The sequence below is a fragment of the Megascapheus bottae genome, chromosome 25, assembly GCF_031878675.1.
Source record: "Megascapheus bottae isolate mThoBot1 chromosome 25, mThoBot2.hap1, whole genome shotgun sequence".
NCBI lineage: Eukaryota > Metazoa > Chordata > Mammalia > Rodentia > Geomyidae > Megascapheus > Megascapheus bottae.
Genome location: NC_143533.1, coordinates 4,584,132 through 4,604,312, shown reverse-complemented (window position 1 = coordinate 4,604,312; position 20,181 = coordinate 4,584,132). Strand labels below are relative to the sequence as shown.

At 49.6% G+C, this 20,181-nt stretch overlaps 2 protein-coding genes across 2 annotated transcripts; one reads left to right on the top strand and one right to left on the bottom strand.

Annotated features, from left to right (window-relative positions):
- The first annotated feature begins 84 nt into the window (after window positions 1-84).
- Qprt (quinolinate phosphoribosyltransferase) lies at window positions 85-7,353 on the top strand. Its single transcript, XM_090357716.1, has 4 exons — window positions 85-174; window positions 6,090-6,625; window positions 6,869-7,000; window positions 7,077-7,353. The coding sequence occupies exons 1-4, from the start codon at window positions 162-164 to the stop codon at window positions 7,293-7,295; spliced, it is 900 nt and encodes a 299-aa protein (XP_090213842.1). The 5' UTR covers window positions 85-161; the 3' UTR covers window positions 7,296-7,353.
- Window positions 7,354-17,294: 9,941 nt separating this feature from the next.
- On the bottom strand, window positions 17,295-19,382 carry C25H16orf54 (chromosome 25 C16orf54 homolog). The gene is made up of 2 exons (XM_090357715.1): window positions 19,314-19,382; window positions 17,295-18,493 (listed from the first exon to the last, which is right to left on the bottom strand). The coding sequence occupies exon 2, from the start codon at window positions 18,491-18,493 to the stop codon at window positions 17,855-17,857; it is 639 nt and encodes a 212-aa protein (XP_090213841.1). The 5' UTR covers window positions 19,314-19,382; the 3' UTR covers window positions 17,295-17,854.
- Window positions 19,383-20,181: the final 799 nt, after the last annotated feature.

Here is a 20,181-nt window from a genome sequence, read left to right as displayed (position 1 = left end):
GCAAGGGTCCCAGAGCCTCAGTGCAGAAAGGCTGGTCTCCAGCAAGACTGCCCCTCCCTCTCCCTTGCCCTCCCCTCTGGCAGCCCCACCCCCAGCCCGGCTTCTGGGAACTCCGGATCAGAACCGTGGTGGACACTCCAGCTGAAGGCTCCTTTGTCACCATGGACCCCGAAGGTGAAGGGGCGGCCCTGCCCTGCGTCCCCTCTCTCTGCTCCTGCCTGCCACTCTCCCCATCCTGGATGGCTCTGTCCTTCTGCCTTTTTCTAGAAGACCCCTGCCCTCTCCATCTCTCTGTGGACTCTTTTCCCTCCCCTCTCCCTCCAGTCTCCAGAACCCCCACCCCCTAATCCCCCAAAGCGTCCCCTCACTGTCACCTTCCATGTTTTCCCCCAGCCCAGGAGAGGGAAGCCAGGATCCGATCACACAGAGAACGGAAGTGGGAGTCTGGACTGGGCAGTGGCTGTGGACTCTGTCCCCTCTCTAGCCACTGGGGAGAAGCCTAGAGGCAAAGTCCTGTGGAATCTGCGGGCAGTGGGGTGCGGGGTGGGAACAGACTTTGGGGGCGTCTCAGGAATTCCCCCAAGGCAGGGCTGTGATAGGCCTCATTTCCTTGAATTTGTAAGCCTTGCATACAGAGGGTCCAGCAGCCATGTGGCTAAAGTCTAGGGTGCAGGGGTCCTTGTCTGAGCCCCCAGAATTTCCACACGACCCCCTGAGCCTCTCTGCCTCTCCACTTCCCCCTCCTGCACTTGTCCCTCTGGCTCTGGTGAACTGCAGGACAATAGGTGAGGCCCCTTGCAGGGACTTGCTTCCTGACAGGCACTCACCAGCTGTGGGAGCCCTGGCAAAGGCACTTAAAGGGCAGGAGCGTTGATTTGCACATCTGGAGGGTGGAGCTGGTGACAGGGCCTCAGGGCTGTAGGGAGGGTTAACTACTGTGGCACATGTGGTAGGGTCTTGCCATCCTGGGCCTCCGGGGAGTTCAGGAACCCCCTCAATGTGGTGTGTGTGTGTGTGTGTGCGTGTGTGTACTGCAACTTGAACTCAGGGCCTTTGTGCTCATGCTCTCTCATTTGACATTTTTGCTCAAGGCTGGTCCTTTATCACTTGAGCTACACTTCCACTTTAGGTTTGAGCAGAAAAGCCAAGTGAGAATGTGATGAGGCTCTGAGTTCAAGCCATAACACACACACACACACACACACACACACACACACACACACAATTTTGTGCTAATATCCCATTGTGTAGTCAGCAGGAAGAACTCTACTTTTGGCTCCTCCTTGAGGCCTTCTCAGCCTGGCCCTATCCAGTGATCCGTTACTCCATACCTTTCCAGTCTACAGGTGCCAGGACCATCCGGGTGACCTGTGGCCCCGCCCCTCTCTCTTCAGAGCCCTGCCTCTCCTCATCCAATTCCCACAGACTCTCAACCCAGCGATTCCCTGCCCCATCCAGCCCTCTCTTCCCCTCACTCCTTATGGCATCCCATACTCGGAAATTCTATAGATCCATTAGCATTAGGTGATGGGGGCACAGGGTTGACTCAGAGCCTTTTTGGAAGTCATTTTCCTACTCTAAAGGACAGAAAAGGGTCAGGCACTCATGGCTCATGCCCTTTAATCCTAGCTACTCAGGAAGCCAAGATCTGAAGATTGCTGTTCGAAGCCAATCAGCAAAAAGTTGGAGTAGAGGTGTGGCTTAAGTAAAAAAAAAAAAAAAAAAAAAAAAACATTAGCACTGAGAGAAAAAAAAAAAAGCTAAGGAACAGTCTCTAGGCCCTGAGTTCAAGCCCCAGTACCAACATGCACAAATCCAAGAGCCATGTGGAATGATGACATGGATATGTGAATTCTGGAGGTGACCTGCCGGCGTTTGTGATCCCAGCATTACAATTCCCATCTTTGTGAACGTTGGGCAAGTTATTATCATTTTTAATAATTTATTTTTGTCAGTGTCAGAGTTTCAAGTCAGGACCTGGTGTCTACTTTGCTGGCGTTCTACCACTTGAACCACAACTCCTGTCCTGCTTTTTGCTGGCCCTTTTAACGAAATTAGATACTACATTTATTCACATTGTATCTACTCTGGAGAAAGGGTTAAGAAGGAATTCCCTTGAGATATCAGAGTTACATTCTCTCTCCCTCACCTCCCCCAACCTCCTTCCAGGGTGAAACTACCTTGAGAAAACTTTGCATAGCCAGAACTCTAGAATTAGAATCTGGAGAGTGCCCTGTGTCACTTCTCCTTCTATTCTCCCCCTGCAGCTGCTGAGACACTGCTGTGTTGAAGCAAGTCCCTTTGGGGAACACCTGTTAATCAGGGGAGCCCAGATAGTCAAAGCTACTCACAGAAATCCCTTTTGTTGGAAATTCAAGAGGTAGGGGCTAATGGAAACGAGATGTGCCTCTGCATGGGGCAACCATGCATATCTCCCCAAAGTGGGTGCCAGGAAAACCTTGGGGGTACACACAGCTGGGGTCGGGTTTCATACACTCCAGCTGTAGAGAAGAAAGGCCTGGGTCCTGTTTATCATATTTTTCTAGCGGATCAGCTTTTCGCTCTGTCCTTCAGATCATTTCTCTTTATTTACCTGGATTTTTATTTTATTTTATTTATTTATTTAGCCAGTCCTGGGCTTGAGCTCAGGGCCTGAGCACTGTCCTTGGACTTTCTCAAGGCTAGAGCTCTACCACTTGAGCCTCAGCACCACTTCTGGCTTTTTTCTATGTATGTGGTACCGAGGAATTGAACCCAGGTCTTCGTGCATGCTAGGCAAGCACTTTAACCACTAGGCCAAACTCCCGGCCTTTATTTTATTTTTTTGCCAATCCTGAGGCTTGAACTCAGGGTTTGAGCACTGTTCTTGAACTTTCTCAAGGCTAGAGCTCTACCATTTAAGCCACAGCACCACTGCCAGCGTTTTCTATGTATGTGGTACTGAGGAATCAAACCTGGGTCTTCATGCATGCTAGGCAAGCACTCTACCACTAGGCCACACTTTTTGCCCGTGCCTGGATTTTTAATGTAGAGATACCAATCTCAGATAACTTGAAGGCTGGTGGGTCGACTTCCTGGCAATGTGTGGGAAATACCTGGCACTCCAAAGCTATTGTTCTCTTCAGTCCTCTAAAACTCAGGCTTTGCTGCAAATTAGACTTGATTAGCTGGTTGGTTGATTGATATATTGTGTGTGTGTGCATGTGTGTGTTAGTCCTGGGATTTGAACTCTGGACCTGCATGTCTTCCCCAGGCCTCTTTATGCTCAAGGCTGGTACTCTGTCAATGGAGCCACAGTGCTACTTCTGTCTTTTTCTGAATAGTTTATTGGAGATAAAAGTCTCACAGGCTTTCCTGATGGGGATAGCTTTGAACTTCACTTCTCAGACCTTAGCTTGCTGAATAGATGACAGGTGTGAGCCACCAGCATCTAACTACAAATTAGATTTACTGGCCACATTTAGAAGAATTCCCCCCACCTCCCTCCCCGTATGTGCCAATTCTAGGGCTTGAACTCAGGGCCTGGGCACTATCTCTGAGGTTTTTTTTGCTCAAAAGCTAGAGCTTTAACCACTTGAGTCACAACTCTACTTCTGCTTTTTGGTAATGAATCAGAGATAAGAGTCTTAGGGACTTTCCTGCCTAGGGTGGCTTTGAACCTCGATCCTCAGATCTTAGCTTCCTGAGTAGCTAGGATTACAGGCATGAGCCACTGGTGCCTGGCTCAAATTTACCTTTTTTTTTTCTTTTTCCAGTTCTAGGGTTTTTTCCTAGGTCTTTGAGCATGAGAAGGAGGTGATCTGCTACTGAGCTGTGGCTCCCATGCCAGTCATGCATGAAGTCCTGGGTTTGATTCCTCAATATCACAGAAACAGGAAGAAGACAGAAGCTGTAGTTCAAGTGATAGAGTGCTAGCTTAGAGCAAAAAGAAGCGCAGGCACAGTGCCCAGGCTCTGAGTTCAAGCCCCAGGACTGACAAAACAAACAAACATATTTATTTTGGTGGTACTAGAGTTTGAAGTTGGGACTCATGCTTTCTAGGCAGCTGCTCTACCACAAGCTGCATAGTTCATTTTCAACATAGCTTCTAGTTCATTCCATTGCTGAATTTCTTCATCCTTTGTTCTCCAATTTCTGCTTTTTTTTTTTTTTTTTGCCAGTCCTGGGCTTGAGCTCAGGGCCTGAGCACTGTCCTTGGACTTTCTCAAGGCTAGAGCTCTACCAGTTGAGCCTCACCACCACTTCTGGCTTTTTTCTATGTATGTGGTACTGAGGAACCGAACCCGGGTCTTCGTGCATGCTAGGCAAGCACTCTACCACTAGACCAAACTCCCAGCCCCTCCAATTTCTGCTTTTAAAAAAAAATTCATTGCTTCCAGTTTGGAGCATGTACCTCTCTGCTATTTGTTCCCTAGATAGGTAGCGCAGGGATCACCCCGCCCTGAGCACAGTCAACTGGGGTTAGGGGAATGCAAATGCTGGGGGCTGGCTCAGGACACACGGGTGAGTGAGCCCTAAGTGATTGTATTTGGAGAATAAGACTGTGTGTGTGTGTGTGTGTGTGTCTGTGAAAAAAAATAACCCTCACACTGGATCCCACCCCTGGGAAGCCAAGTCCCTGGGCGGCCCAACCCAAGAGGCTGCAGATCTTTCTTCTGACCGACAGATGGTGGTGCTGGCCCACGTCTGGGCTACGTCTGTGCAGTCTGCATTCAAAAGACCAGAAAGCTGGCCAGCAGGAGACGCAGGGAACTGAGATCATCCTGCACACGCCCCTTATTTCTGAAGCCATGTTTCACAGAACAAGGGGTCAAACCCAATTTTCCTGGGTCCTTTCCTCCTTAAATGGCCTCTATCTCTAGAGACAGCACAGCTGAAACTTGGAAGGAAGAGATCTCTAAAGCAGACACATAGGCGGAGGGACAGAAAGCCATGGCCCATAGCCAGGCATCTAGTTCTGATCCTGTTGTCATTTTGCTGCATGCCCTCACACCGTTTGCCTGTCCTTGTAAAAATCTGAATTTACATTTTTAATATATGAGGATGAAAAAGACCCATGCTCCTATCATGCTGGAGGACTTCAATGTACTCATAACTAATCTTTGTAGGTAAACGCCTTCGTACATTAAATACAGCCAAGTGTAGTAGTGCACAGCTGTAATGCCAGCACTCAGGAGACTTAAAGCAGGAGGACTGCGAGTCCATAGCTACATAGTGAGATCCTATCTCAAAAGAAAAGAAAACAAGAACCCCAATACAGTTTCCAGCTGGTGCTGGTGGCTCATGCCTGTAAACCTAGCTGCTTGGGAGGCTAAGACCGGAGAGAAGCACAGTTTATTGATAGCCAGCGTGGGTAGGAAACTCCATGAAACTCTTCATCTCCAATTAACCACCAAAAAGCCAAAGTGAAGTTGTAGCCCAAGCAGTAGAGTGGCAGCCAGGAAAAGTCAAACAGAGGGCAGAAAGTCCTGAATTCTTTTCTTTTTTTTTTCTGTCGGTCGTGGGGCTTTGGTGTTGTCCCTGTGCTCTTCAGCTCAAGGCCTACTTCTTGAGCCACAGCCCCACTTCCCATTTTCTAGTGATTAATTGGAGATCAGAGTCTCACGTTCGTTAGTGCCTGGGCTGGCTTTGAACCGCGATCCTCACAACTCAGCCTCCTGAGTAGCTAAGATGATGTGATTCTTACTGGACGTGACTCGAACTAGTTTGCCCTGTATTTCTATTGCGTCAAGTTGTCCAGTGCTCTGAACCCACGCTGGGCCCAGCCTCACCCCTGGGATCCACTCTCCTCCCTGATTGGCCAGTCCCCAACTCTGGAATTTAGCTTTTCTCTCTGATTGGCTAGTTCTTGCTCCTAAGGTCCAGCTCTCCTCCCTGATTGGCCAGTCTCTGGAATTTAGCTCCTCTCTCTGATTGGCTAGTTCTTGCAACTAAGCTCCCGCTCTCCTCTTTGATTGGCTAGTCTCCTCCCCAAGGCTCCAGCTCTCCTTTCTGATTGGCTAGTGCGCAAGGCACCAGGCTGTGACCGGTTCCGTCTGCTTGGGGTCGGCCGCCCTGGCTCACGTCTTGTCGGTGTGCTTCCCTTGCAGGCCTGGGGCTCCTGCTGCCCCCCACCACGCTGGCCGCCCTGGTGGACAGCTGGCTCCGGGAGGACTGTCCGGGGCTCGACTTCGCAGCCCTGGTCACCGGCGCGGGGCCCTCGCAGGCGGCTCTGTGGGCCAAATCCCCCGGGGTCCTGGCCGGTCGGCCTTTCTTCGATGCCATCTTTGCCCGGCTCGACTGCCAGGTGTCGTGGCTCCTCCCGGAGGGTTCGGCGCTGGTCCCCGTGGTCAAGGTGGCCGAGGTCCGCGGCCCTGCGCACCGCCTGCTGCTGGGGGAGCGGCTGGCTCTGAACACGCTGGCCCGCTGCAGCGGGATCGCCAGCGCCGCCGCCTCGGCGGTGGAGGCGGCCCGGGGCGCGGGCTGGGCCGGGCGCGTGGCCGGCACGCGGAAGACCACGCCCGGCTTCCGGCTGGTGGAGAAGTACGGGCTGCTGGTGGGCGGGGCCGCCGCCCACCGCTATGACCTGGGCGGCCTGGTGATGGTGAAGGATAACCACGTGGCGGCCGCCGGAGGGGTGGCCAAGGTGTGTGGGGCCCGGTGACCGCCCCCTGCTCCCCTCACTCCTACCCCAGCCCTGTAGGAATGTTTCTTGAAGATCCTTGTATACATCTAGTACTCAGAATCAAACTTAAATTCTGGTCTATTTTTTTTTTCACCAGCAAAATGGTTTCATCTAATAGAAAGCACCTCCAATTTTCCTACCCACCCCTAGTCCCTTCTATCTCCCAGATACCCATCTTTACCACTGTCCTCATGGTTTCTGCAGGCGGTTCACGCGGCTCGACAGGTGACGGATTTCACCCTAAAGATAGAAGTGGAATGCAGCTGCCTCCAGGAGGCCATGCAGGCAGCTGAGGCAGGGGCTGACCTCCTCTTACTGGACAACTTCAAGCCTGAGGTGAGGTGGGATCTGATTGGTGGGGAGGGGTCATGGGCGAGGGGGCTCTCACCTCCCCCGAGCTTATATCTTGCAGGAGCTTCACCCCACAGCTGCTGCAGTGAAGGCCCAGTTCCCAAGTGTGACAGTGGAAGCCAGTGGGGGTGTCACGCTGAGCAACCTCCCCCAGTTCTGTGGGCCCCATATTGACGTCATCTCTCTGGGGATGCTTACCCAGGCTGCCCCTGCCCTTGATTTCTCCCTCAAGGTGTTTGCCGAAGGGACCACCCCAGTGCCCTATGCCTGCCAATCCTGACTTCACCTCTGCTGACCTCAGTTTCCTAATCTGTAAAATGGGTCTAATAAACTCAACCTGATGGGTTTTTTTTGTTTATAATTACTATACACTAAGTGGTCAGTGTTAGAAATTAACATAGTTCATTTGCTCAGGGTTGTTAGTCTCTCCTCCCACCCCAACACACACTATTTACTGTGAAGTCAGGGGTCTGAGGTTGCAGAAGACAGGTCAAAGGAGGACTGGCATTGTGCATGATGTGCAGGTGGCCCGGGTATCACCTGTGTGTCACCACTCACACAGGGGATCTATGTTGAAATACCTGCAGCTGTTTTTTCTTACTTTTTTTTTTTTTTTTGCCAGTCCTGGGCTTGAGCTCAGGGCCTGAGCACTGTCCTTGGACTTTCTCAAAGCTAGCGCTCTACCACTTGAGCCTCAGCACCACTTCCGGCTTTTTTCTATGTATGTGGTACCGAGGAATCGAACCCGGGTCTTCATGCATGCTATGCAAGCACTTTAACCAGTAGGCCAAACTCCCGGCCCCCTTTTTTTTTTTTAAAGATGAGGTCTTGTAGTCCAATACCAGTGGTTCACGCCCATCATCCTAGCTGCTCAGGAGGCTGAGATCTGAGAACTGGGGTTCCAAGTGCAGACAGATCTTCAAGACTCTCGTTCTCCAATTAACCAGCAAAACACTGGAAGTGGAAAGTGTGGATCAAGTGGTAGAGTGCCAGCCATGGAAAAAGCCAAGTGAAAGTGAAAGACCCTGGCTTCAAGCCCTAGTTCCAGCGTACACACACACGCACACACAGTCTCACATTGTAGCCCTGGTTGGCCTCAAACTTTAAATTCAGTAGTTCCTTCCAATTCAGCCTCACTAGCTGAATTTTTGTTGTTATTATTATTTACTAGTTATGGGAGATGAGAATAGGAAAATCACAGTCCACGCTGGCCTGGGCAAAAACAAAACAAAACCAAAAAAACAAGTGTGGTGACTCACGCCTGTAATCCTAGCTACTCAACAGGCTGAGACTGGAGGATCGAGGTTCAAAGCCAGCTCAGGCACTAAAGCCCTACGACTTTACAATTAACTACTAGAAAACTGGAAGTGACCCTGTGACTCAAAAGATACGGTGGTAGTCTTGAGCTGAAGAACTCAGGGACAGCGCCCAGGCCCAGAGTTCAAGCCCCCAAACCAACAACAAAAAAAAAAAAGTTGGAAATGTAGTGAAATGGTAGAGTTCTTTCCTTGCAAATATACGAGTTTAGGATAGGGGTGAATACAGGTACAGTCTCAAACTTTTTAATGTTCAAACTGCTGTGATATCCACCTAGAAAATTTGACCTTCACACGATACAGTTTTAAGTTTTCCAACCTCTTAACCCTTGCCTGGCTTTACAGCTTGACTTCAGAGCCTTATAGGCTTGGCCCACAATGGAATATTTACAGCCAGGCTCAGGTTGGATTGCCCTCCCTGCCTGTGTCAGGAAGTCCGAGCCTATCTTTGGTGGCTTGCCTGCTATCTGTATGTACCTGGGAAAACGGGGCGGGATGTGGGGGGGAGGTGATCCCTTCATATTGTATCTTTGGATACATAGGAAGAATGGACCAAGATGGGAGAGGCAAGCCCTTCAATAATGAGTTCGTATCAGAGGCAGAAGCTCCAGACAGACCCAAGGCCTCCATCGTTCATGTACCTGCTGTGTCTGGCTCTGATCAAACAATAGGAGATTCATTTGACAGAGATGCTGGGCAGACTTGGTTCTGACCACAAAGGCCACACCCACAGGGCACAACCCCGAGGTGCTCCCTGGGGCTGCATCTTTCCTAATTGGTCCCCCCTCCATCCTGTGTTCAGCTGTGGAAAGGCCTAGCTCCTCTTCCCTGAAGAGGGAGAAGTGAACTTCTGGAAGAGTTGGGCACCAGGGCAGGAAATGAGCTCTAGGAGTGGTCTGGGAATTGAAAAGCAAGAAACAGGGCTCCAGGGAGAAGTGAGAGTCCAAGAGAGGCAGAAGTGAGGAATGTCCACCAGGACTCAAATACAAATGACTTCGGATTCAAAGAAATGGGTCTAAGATGGAATAAGTTAAAGGGAAGTAGACTGTGGCCAGGAGGAGAATGCATGTTACATCCACAGCATTGCCGAAGGAAAAGGAGAAGAAGCAGCTGCTGTGCAGGGTGGCTCACGCCTGTAATCCAAGCTACCCAGGATGCTGAGATCTGAGGATCACTGTTCAAAGCCAGCCTGGGGCTTGAACTCTGAGCCTGAGCACTGTCCTTGAGCTTTCTCAAGGCTAGCACTCTACCACTTGAGCCACAGCACCACTTCTGGCTTTTTCTCCTGTATGTGATATTGAGGAATCAAATCCAGAGCTTCGTGCATGGTAGGCAAGCATACCACTACTAGGCCACACTCCCACCTCTCCCCCAGGCCCCTCCACCTCGTGATCGTGAGACTTATCTCCAATTAATCACCAGAAAACTGGAAGTGGTGCTGTGGCTCAAGAGGTAGGGTGGTAGAGTTGAGCTGTAGAGCTCAGGGATAATGCCCAGAGTTTAAGTCCCATGACTTACAGAAGAAGAAGGAGAAGGAGAGGAGAAAAATTTGTGCCAGGTGCTGCTGGCTCAGGCATTGGAGCTACTTGGGAAGTTGTAATAGAATTATGGTTCAAAGCCAGCCTGGGCGGGAAAGGGTGAGATTCTTATCTCCAATTAAAAAAAAAAAAAGAAGCCAGAAATGGAGCTATGGCTCAAGTGGTAGAATGCTAGCCTTGAGCTAAAAAGCTCAGGAAAAACACTCAGGCCCATAGTTCATACCCCCAAACCAGCACAGAAAAACAAAATAAAGAAATCTTCTAGACTGAGTCTTAAGTTTACCTTTAAGCTGACTCTTGAACCCAGAAATGGCTCAGCGCTTACAGGAACCTCCAGATGTGAGAACTGGGGAGGAGATTCCATTATAGATGGAAGGAAATGGATCTTGTTTGAGCAAAAACAACACACTGCCTCCTTGTAAGGAGATGGATTTCCAGGCAGAGGGCCTGGCATGGGCAAAGGCCCAGAGGTAGAAAATAGCTTGTATTGTGCGATGTAGTATTGGAAGCTGGACTTACGAGAGCAAGACAGCTGGAAGATAGACTGGCTCCAGACCACAAAATGATCAGAGGACTTGGATTCGGTCCCGAGAACAATCAGATTCAAGCTGGAAGATGAGATGAGCCTATTTGCAGTTCAATCCAGTCCACAGCAGGAAGATGCATTTAAAGGGGGGGGCGGGGGATGTGGGCAGAGTGGCTACAGGGAGCCAGAAGCAGGCTGTCCGAGGTTTGGATGTAGGTCAGGCCAAGTGGGGCTGGGGAGAATAAAATGCAGGCAGACAACAGCATCTCAAGGGCTCCGAGCACAGCAGGGTTAGAGGCAGGAGGGGCTGGGTGGGGTCAAAGGGCAACACCATAGTTAATTGATGGATGAAAAGAAAATGGAGGGGACTGAGTATCTGGTCCAGCATGTTTGGACCCCCTTTCTTTAGAAATGCTCACGTAAACTTGTGGATTGGGGTATGGCTCAAGTGGTAGACTGCCTGCCTAGGAGACTGAAGACCCTGAGTTCAAATCCCAGGTAATCAGCAAAAAGCCAAAAGTGGGCTGTGGCTCAAATGGCAGAGTGCCAATTTTGAGAATAAAAGCCAAGCAAGAGCACAAGGTCCTAAATTCAAGCCTCAGTACGGACCTCACCCCCCCCCCCGCCCGCCGTCCCACAGACACACACATCAGATCCCAAAACAAAAAGGGTAAGGGAACATGGGCCAAGTAGTAAATTTGTCTAGCAATTGAGTCTCCAAGTTATCCACACCACATATCAATAAAGTGACGCAGAATGTGTGTGTGTGTGTGTGTGTGTGTGTGTGCGTGCGCGCGCGCATGGGCATGCGAGCATGCACCAGTCCAAGGGCTTATACTCAGAGCTGATGTTTTTAGCTCCATGCTAGTGCTCCACCAGTTGATACACAGCTCCACTTCAAGGTTTTTGGAAGTTCATTGGAGATAATAGTACCAAAGACTTTTCTGTCCAGGATGGCTTTGAACCAGGACTCTCAGATCTCAGCCTCCTGAGAAGCTAGGGTTACAGGTGTTGGCCCCCAGTGCCTGGCTTTCAGGGCTGAATTTGTAATCGGTATTCTAAAACGTGTCATTCACTCTTTCAAGGATTGTCTCTTGAGCACCTTTCATGCAAGGCAATATCCAGATGCTGAATATAAAGCAATGATTAAGTAGAAAAGGCTATTCTCATTCTGGCCTAGGGTTGGGGTAGAGGTGGGGAGTGGGGGGTGGGGCGGGCCGGCCCATCAACCCACAATGACCACCAGGGGGCGCTGCAGCCACATCTGCATCTGTCTGCCTTTCTCGGATTTCTGGCTCTTCTCCATTCCAGACAATAGCCAAGGTGGCTGACCATACTAAGTTCTGCATCTGCTGTAGAAGAAAGCTGCCAGAGGAATCTGAAGCTGACGAGAATTGCTTCCTTCATGTCCCCTGAAGAATTCCATCACCAGATCTTCATCCAGTTGGCCCAGGTAGTCCTGAAGTCGTTTGGCCAGCAGCTGATATTTATTCAACAGCCCCTCCCCCACATGCCCCTCCCCCCTCCCATTACTCTCCTGCTTACCCTCTTGCCCTGCCCACCACTCAGCCTCTACCCTTCATCCTTCCCATTTACCCCTCCTGCCTGGCTTCCACCCTGTCTATCCATCCACCCTCCTGCCCACCCATCCATCCCAACTATGCTTCCCCCCATCCCTCTTTCCACCACACCACAAACCCATCAGCAGATGACCCTTGGGTCAAGGAAAGCAAGGTCAAACCAGGTTGACCCATCAGTGAATTTGCCTCAATGGACTCAGAGTGGAAGCATTAAATAAAATCATCCAGGCTGGTTGGCCGGAAATTTGGCCTAGTGGTAGGGTGTTTGCCTAGCATGCATGAAGACCAAGGTTTGATTCCTCAGTACCATATACATAGAAAAAGCCGGAAGTGGTGCTGTGGCTCAAGTGGTAGAGCGCTAGCCTTGAGAAAGCCCAAGGACAGTGCTCAGGCCCTGAGTTCAAGCCTTAGGACTGGCAAAAAAAAAAATTCAAGCGGGGTGCCAGTGGCTCATGGCTATAAACCTAGCTAAAAGCATAAAAGTCTCTGGACAGTATCCACGATCTGAATTCAAGCCACAGAACCAGCACAAAACAAAAACAAATCCTGCCAGACCATCCTAGCGAACTCGGATGTTTCTTTCTTTGTCTGTCATGGGGTTTGAACTCAGGACCTGGGCGCTGTCCCTGAGCTTTTCTGCTCAAAGCTAATACTTTACCCCTGCTTCTGGTTTTCTAGTGGTTACTTGGAGAGCAGAGTCTTGGATTAGAGTCCTATCTAGGCAGACTGGAAGTTCGATCTTCAGATCTCAGCCTCTGGAGTAGCTAGTATTATAGGTATGAGCCACTGGTGTTTCAGCTCCAATTTTAGATTTTTTTTTCTTTGCCAGTCCTGGGCATGAACCCTGTCCTTGAACTTTCTCAAGGCTAGAGCTCTACCACTTGAGCCTCAGCACAACTTTCGGCTTTTTTCTATGTATGTGGTACCAAGGAATTGAACCCTGGTCTTCGTGCATGCTAGGCAAGCACTCTACCACTAGGCCAAACTCCCGGCCCCTCTAATTTTAGATTTAAAGAAGATTCAGCTGTGGTATTGTGTTGTGAACACACACATTACTCATCGCTGACCCTCCAAGACAATAGAGTGGGTAAAATTCCATGTTTCAGCACTTCTGTTTTTGATTCTAATGACTTCCTGAGTGGAGTGATAAGTCATGTTGTCAGTTTCTCAGGAACATTTACACACTGCTTTCAGAGGCCCTCAACTGCTCAGCGCTGTCACACCCACTTCTACGCAGTGAAGAAAATCTGACCATGATGCTGTGAATGAATGAACGTGCACCAATCACTGTGAGCATCAGTTTTACTCTGAAGAATGTGCTAGTTCAGGTTGTGTGTGTGTGTGTGTGTGTGTGTGTGTGCATATGTGTGTTTTCACATAACAGGAACCAGCACACCACACCCGGAACTCAGCGTGCATACCATCACACGTGTCTAGTTTGGTAGGAAGGGTAGCTTCTTCCTGTCTTTCAGTTCTTTGGCTTAACCATTCAGGAGCTCTATGTAGCACCTGTAAACAACTATTCCAGAGAGGGTGTACATATCTACAATCCCACTGGGAAAACTGAGGTGGGATCCTTCAGAATCCTAGCCAAAGAAAGGAGGGAAGACTAGAGGAGGAAAGAAGCCACGCGCTAGTGACTCATATCTATGATCTTAGCTACTCAGGAGGCCAAGATCTGAGGATGGCAGTTTGAAGCCAGCCTGGCAGGAAAGTATGTGAGAGTCTTACCTCTAATTAGCCACCAAATAAGCCACAAGTGGAACTGTGGCTTACGTGCACAGGCCCTGAGTTCAAGCCCCAGGACTGACATTAAAAAAAAAAAAGAAGAAGAAGAAGGAAGAAAAGAAAAGAGAAAGAAAGGAGGGAAGGAGAAGGAAGGGAGAGATTGAAGAAGAAAAGGAGGAAGGAGGAAAGGGGAGGAAAAAAAGAATGAAGGAGGGGGGCTGGGAGTTTGGCCTAGTGGTAGAGTGCTTGCCTAGCATGCAGGAAGAACTGGTTCGATTCCTTGGTACCACATACATAGAAAAAGCTCAAGTGGTAGAGCTCTAGCCTTTAGAAAGCCCAAGGACAGTGCTCAGACTGTCGGTTCAAGCCCCAGCACTTGAAAAAAAAAAGAATGAAGGAGGGAAAGAAAAGGGAGGAAAGAAGACTGGAAAGAAGAAAGGAAGGAAAGAGGAAGAAAGGAAGGAAGGAAAAAAGGAAAGAAACTCATGCCTACAATTCTGCTACTTCAAGAGGCTCAGATCTCAGGATAATGGTTTGAAGCTAGCCAGGGGGAGACAAATCTGCAATATTCATCTCCAAACCAGCAAAAAATCAGAAGTGGAGGTATGAATCAAGTGATAGAGCATCCACCATGAATACAAAAAGATAAATGTCCAAGGTTCTGATTTTGATCAAAGCAGTTTCTGTGGAGTTCTGGAAGTGAACAGAAGCCTGCAGCTGGCTGCAAATAGGCAGGTAAAATGCTATGAACACTCAGCTCTTCCTGGAAGAGTGGAGCTGTGTGGGCAGGATAAAGAAATAGGATGGGATTGGGGTTGTGGCTCAAGTAGTAGAACATTTGCTTAGTAAGCAGGAGGCCCTGAGTTCAAATCCCATCACTACAAAAGAAATCACTCGGGTTGTTTGTTTTGAGGGGGTGGAAAGTATTTGTTTTTGAGATGGGGTCTCACTCTATTGCCCAGGCTGTCTTACTCTTCAGCCTCCTACTTCAGCTTCTGAAATAGCAGGGACTACAGGTGTGCCCCTATCTTACCCAGCAGATTTGAAACGTGTTTGTATGAAGAAATGGTTTATTTTGTGGGTTGTAAATATGTGTTGATATAGCATGGCAAACACATGCTTCCTACATAAAATTGAGCAAACATCCTTCAAGATACACAGTCAAGTGGAAAAAAAAAAAAAAGCAAGTCCCTGAAAGCCCACAGGAAGAGGAAATGGAAAACTCACTGTGTTATATGAGCTGCTGAGTGGTTTGATTCTTGGTAATGAAGAGACTTGGATTTTGTATCCACCCACAGGTGGGAAATGAGACACAAAAAGACCTTACTCATCTCTACCTGAGATCTGATGATAACAAGAGATGACCCCAAGGGAATTTATGTCCTCCACTTGAATCTGAAGTTTCGATTATGCCATCTCTATGGAAAGCCCAAATAAAATAAATAATATGGTTTAAGGTTGATAATAGTTGTGAAATATCCTTAGGAGAAGCAAACTTCAGGGGCTGGGAATGTGGCTCAGTGGTAGAGAACTTGCCTAGCTTCATGAAGCCCTGGGTTGCATTCCCTAGTACCATGTACAAGAAAAAGCTGGAAGTGGCACTGTGGCTCAAGTGGTAGAGCACTAGCCTTGAGCAAAGGAAGTTCAGGAACAGGGCCCAAGCCCTGAGGTCAAACGACTGGCAGAAAGAGAGAGAGAGAGAGAGAGACAGAGAGACAGAGAGACAGAGAGACAGAGAGACAGACAGAGAGAGAGAGAGAGAGCAAAGCAAAACTCAGACTCTCTTAGAAAGACATATCCTACTTTCCATTACTATAAGGAAATGCCTGGGACAATTAACTTATAAAAATAAAAGGGTTAGTTTTACTTTTCTTTGTTGTTGTTGTTGTTGTTGCTTTGTTGATATGCCAGTACTGGGTTTGAACTCAGGGCCTCAAGTTCTCCCTTAGCTTTTTTTGCTCAAGGGTGATACTCTATTGCTTGAACAACACTTCTTCGAGGTTTTTTGTTGTTGTTGTTTGTTTTGTTTTGTTTTTTGCTGACTAATTGGCAATGAGTCTCATGGAGTTTTCTTCTTTCAAAGGCTGGCTTTGAACTAGGATTCTCAGATCTCAGCCTTCTGAGTAACTAGGATTATAGACATGAGCCACCTTCATCCAGCCTCATCCTTTTTTTTATATAAGCAAAGAACCTGAGGTAAATGCCTCCAGCAAGCAGTGTCTACTAAGAATAAACTTTGTCTACATTGTATTTTTATTATTTCATTGTGTCTTTGTTCCTGTCTACATTGTATGTATTTTCATGCTATACCTTTATTTATGGCAAGTGATACCGATTTTCCATTTTAGACGTGAAGTAGAGATTGCCTTCAAAATAAATTTATTAAGCAAATAACCAATGTAAAGAAATACACGATGTAAATAACAATATAGGTGGCAAGCAAATGTGGCAAATTACCTATTTATGACTAAAGTTTAGGAAATCAGAACCCCACAGAATGGAACCCCCAACTTCTCTCGTAAAGTGAGGATCGCAGACATTTGAGCTTCATTTTGATAGGGTAAATCATTATAAGTAAAACCTGCTTCAACTGAGTGCTACTAGCTACACCTATAACCCCAGCTACTCAAGAGCTCCAAAACTGATTCTTAGCTCCATTAGCTAGCAAAAGGCAACAAGTAGAGTTGTGACTCAGCAATCAAGTACTAACTTTGATCAGAAAAAGTCAAACTACAGCGTGATTAGAAAAAAGCAAAACTTAGCCAGGCCCAGTGGCTCACATCTATAATCCTAGCTACTCAGGAGGCTGAGATCTGAGGATCTGGGTTCAAAGCCAGATTAGGCAGGAAAGTTCGTGAGACTCATGGCTAATGAACAACCAAAATGCTGTAAGTGGAGCAGTGGTTCAAGTGCTAGAATGCCTTAAGTGAAAGAGCTAAGGGACAGTGCCTGGGGTCCAGGCTGGCACAAAATGAAAGGGGAGGCGAGGAGAAGGAGAGGAAAGGAAAAGAAAAGAAAAAAAAAGCCAACCTATTTGTCTGAACCCTAGCAAGGCAGGAGGAAAGATGCCTCATCTAGAAACTTCCCTGCCAGGGAACTATAGTCCTTTCCACGCTAAATCAATCTCTAGCCTAAGCTTTCCTCACTGTGAGTGGTAAGATCTAGAAGGCAGAACGGTGTTTTCCTTTAAACAGATGGAGGGAAGAGGCCTTGCTGTTTTGTTTTTTTTTTTATTCCAAATGGAAACCAGAGACAAGAAAAGGCCTCTTCAGCTGCACTCAGCAAGTTCTTGTGGCCATTTGATTCAAAGCCAAGGTTCATTTGTAAAGACTCTTTAGCAGCTGCGTGCTGGTGACTTTCTGCCTGTAATCCTAGCTACTCAGGAGGCAGAGAGACTTGAGTAATGGAGGGACAAAGTCGGCCTAAGCAGACAAATCTGACCTATTCTTACCTAGAATTAACTAGAAAAAAAAAAAAACAAAAAAAAACAGAAGTAGAGGTGTGGCTTAAGTTAATAGAGTACCAGCCTGGAGGGAAGAGAAAGAGCATGAGGCCCAAAGCTTAAGCCACACACACACACACACACACACACACACACACACACACACACACACACACACACGCTCCTTTGCCTAGTCTAGCCCTCTGTGTGTGCTTTCCTGGAGAATCTCCCAGTGGCTGTGGTGAGTGGCAGGATAGAGAGAACTGGATTCCTGCCTTCTCTTGCCAATGCCGCTGGCACCTGTCATCACCACATCTAGGCAGCCTGCTGGAATGCTCACTTGGTGATAAGGGCATCTTAGCCACCCACAGATAGAAAGTGGAAGATGGTGGATTAGATGCCACTTCCCGCCTGCCTGGCTACGTTTTCTTACTTTGGACTTATGCTGGGATTGCTGGCATGGCGTTGGCTTTGCCTCTGGTTCTCTGAGCCCCAGCTTGGGCAGCTGAACCCAGGCTCTTTTGGGCAGTTTCTTGACTGTCCACACTCAAGCCTGCTCACCGTTATTCAGGCCCAGCAGAATGGAAATTCAGGCCTCAGACCTCTGGCAGGTGCATGGAACTTCCAGATCCACTTGAAGGCTTCAGTCTAGAAGTTTCTAGCTTTTTCTCGAAACCTCTGGGTAGCCAGTCTTGGAGGCCCTGGGGATTCAGAAGCCCACGCTGCTCCGGCCTTCCCGCTTCCAGAAGGCGGAGATCTGCTCCAGGGTGACCCGGGGCTGGAGGCTCCAGTCAGGCTCAGGGCTGCCCGGCCGCGGCCTCCAAGCCTGGGGCGTCCCTTGTTGCCCGCTAGCATCTGCTCTCGGTTCAGGCCCCATCCAGCTCACCAGGCCCGTAGGAGTGGGGGTCTCCTCCCAGAGCTGGGGTCCCCCAAAGGTGCTTCTGCAGGCGGGCATGGCAGGTGGCATCTGGGGGATCAAGGAGCTGGGAGCGGAGTGGGGGGCCTCCCAGACGGCCCCCGCGGCCGGAGGAGGCTCCAGGCCCCTGTCCAGCAGCAGAGGCACCGCAGAGCCATACCAGTCCTCGGAGCGCTCGCGAGCCGAGTTGGGGGGTTCGATCCACAGCTCTCCTCCGGGGCGCCACACCAGGGTGGGCGCGCGCTGGCGGGGGTCCGGGCGCTGCGCGCGGCGGAGCAGGCGTTCGGCCAGCACGGCCGTGGTCACCAGGAAGAAGGCGGCCAGGGAGGCCAGGCCCAGCATGATGGGGATGCAGGGCCCGCAGGGGAGCGGGGGCCACAGGGCTGCCTCGGCCGTGTCCCCCGAGGGCTGCTCCGCCGGAGTCCCAGGCATCTGGGAGAGGAGAGGAAGAGGATGAGGCAGCGTGGATGGGTTTGGGGAGGGGGGGGGGGGGGGGCTGCCGGTGTCTCTCCAAGCCTGAGAGCCAGGCCAGCGGCCCATGCCTGTCATCCTCGCTACTCAGGAGGCTGAGATCTGAGGATCACGGTTTGAAAGCAGTGGATGAGAGGCTTCTCTCCAATGAACCACAAGACAAGCCAAGAAGAGGAGCTAGGGCTCCAGAGAGAGAGAGCACCAGGCTTGAGGGAAAAGGCCCAAGAGCCTGAGTTAAAGCCCCCGGGACACACACACACACACACACACACACACACACACACACGTGCAAAATAAAGTGCAAGAGAGACAGGTTGCATGGGGCTCAGACACAGGGGCCCAAGGGATCCAGAGATGCCAAGAGGGGGTGAAGTGTAGCCAAAGGCCAGGCAGAACCTCCCTCTGCCGGTAGCCTGGCTCTTGAGTGGCCTCTCCACCCTGGGGTGCCTCAGACAAAAGGCCCAGTCTACCCCTAGATCTTACTCTAGCCAAAGAAGGAAGTGGTAAAGAGAAGAAACTTCTCCTTCTAGTTGTTTACACTAGTCCCTTCTTATACATGTACCCCCTTTTTGTTGGACACCCCTGTAGCCCTCTGCTGGCCCTTCTCCCCTTCCCCTCTTCTTGATTTCTAGATTTCCAACTGCGACACCAAATCTCGGGTATCACCACTGTCTGGCCCCAGCCTCTCCTGACTGTCTCAGTCTCTTGTCTCTGCTCACCTCTCTCCAGCCTTTGAGCCCTCTCATTTGTGGGGGGGGGGCCTCTGTACCCCTCTTCTCACCTTGAGTCAGTGCCTGGCTCTCTCTTCAGAGTAGCTCTTCCCGGCACATGGTGGGAGGCTCAGTACCCCCGTTCAGGGCTGGTCTCAAATGAAGGCGGAAGGGTGGACACCTTTCTGTTGCCAGGCAACGGCACCCCAGCTCCTCCTGCCCTCAGTGGAGCATTTCCAAAGCAGCCTGGGGGTGGTGGTGGGGGGAGGTTGTGGTCAATGTGGTGAGAGGCATTTCCTGGGTAAGGTGGGGGCCTACATGGGCAGTGGCTCTGTTGAACTCAGTCTCACCCTACAGCGAGCCCCAAAACAATGCAGACTCTGGCCTGTTCACTCCCACTGTCCACTCCCGGGAGGTTGCTAGAGTCTGTCCTGGTCTCTTCAGGCCACTGGAACTCTGCAAGTGTGTCTTGCCTATAGGAATAAAGCAATAAAGACTGGCTAGGCACCAGTGGCTCATGCCTATAATCCTAATTATTCACGGGGCAGAGATGTGGAGGATCGCAGTTCGAGGCTAGCCCAGGCAAAAAAAAGTCTGAGGGATATCTCCAACTGACCAGACAAATGCTAAACTGGAGGTGTGACTCAACTGGTAGAACACCAACCATGAGCAAGAAAGCCAAATAAGTCTGTGAGGCCCTAAGTTTTATAGCTCCTGTACCTACACAAAAAAGGAAGGAAACCAAAACCATACTACCCAGAATTTCTATTTCCATATATACACACTAAAGAACTGAAAGCAGTGATTGAAAACAGTTAGTTGTGCATTATATTCTCAGCTGCTCTGGTCGTAACAGCCTATAACAGTGGAGATAGCCCAAATGTCCCTTGGAATGTGAATTGGTTGAACACCAAATGTAGTTTATTCAAGCAATGGACT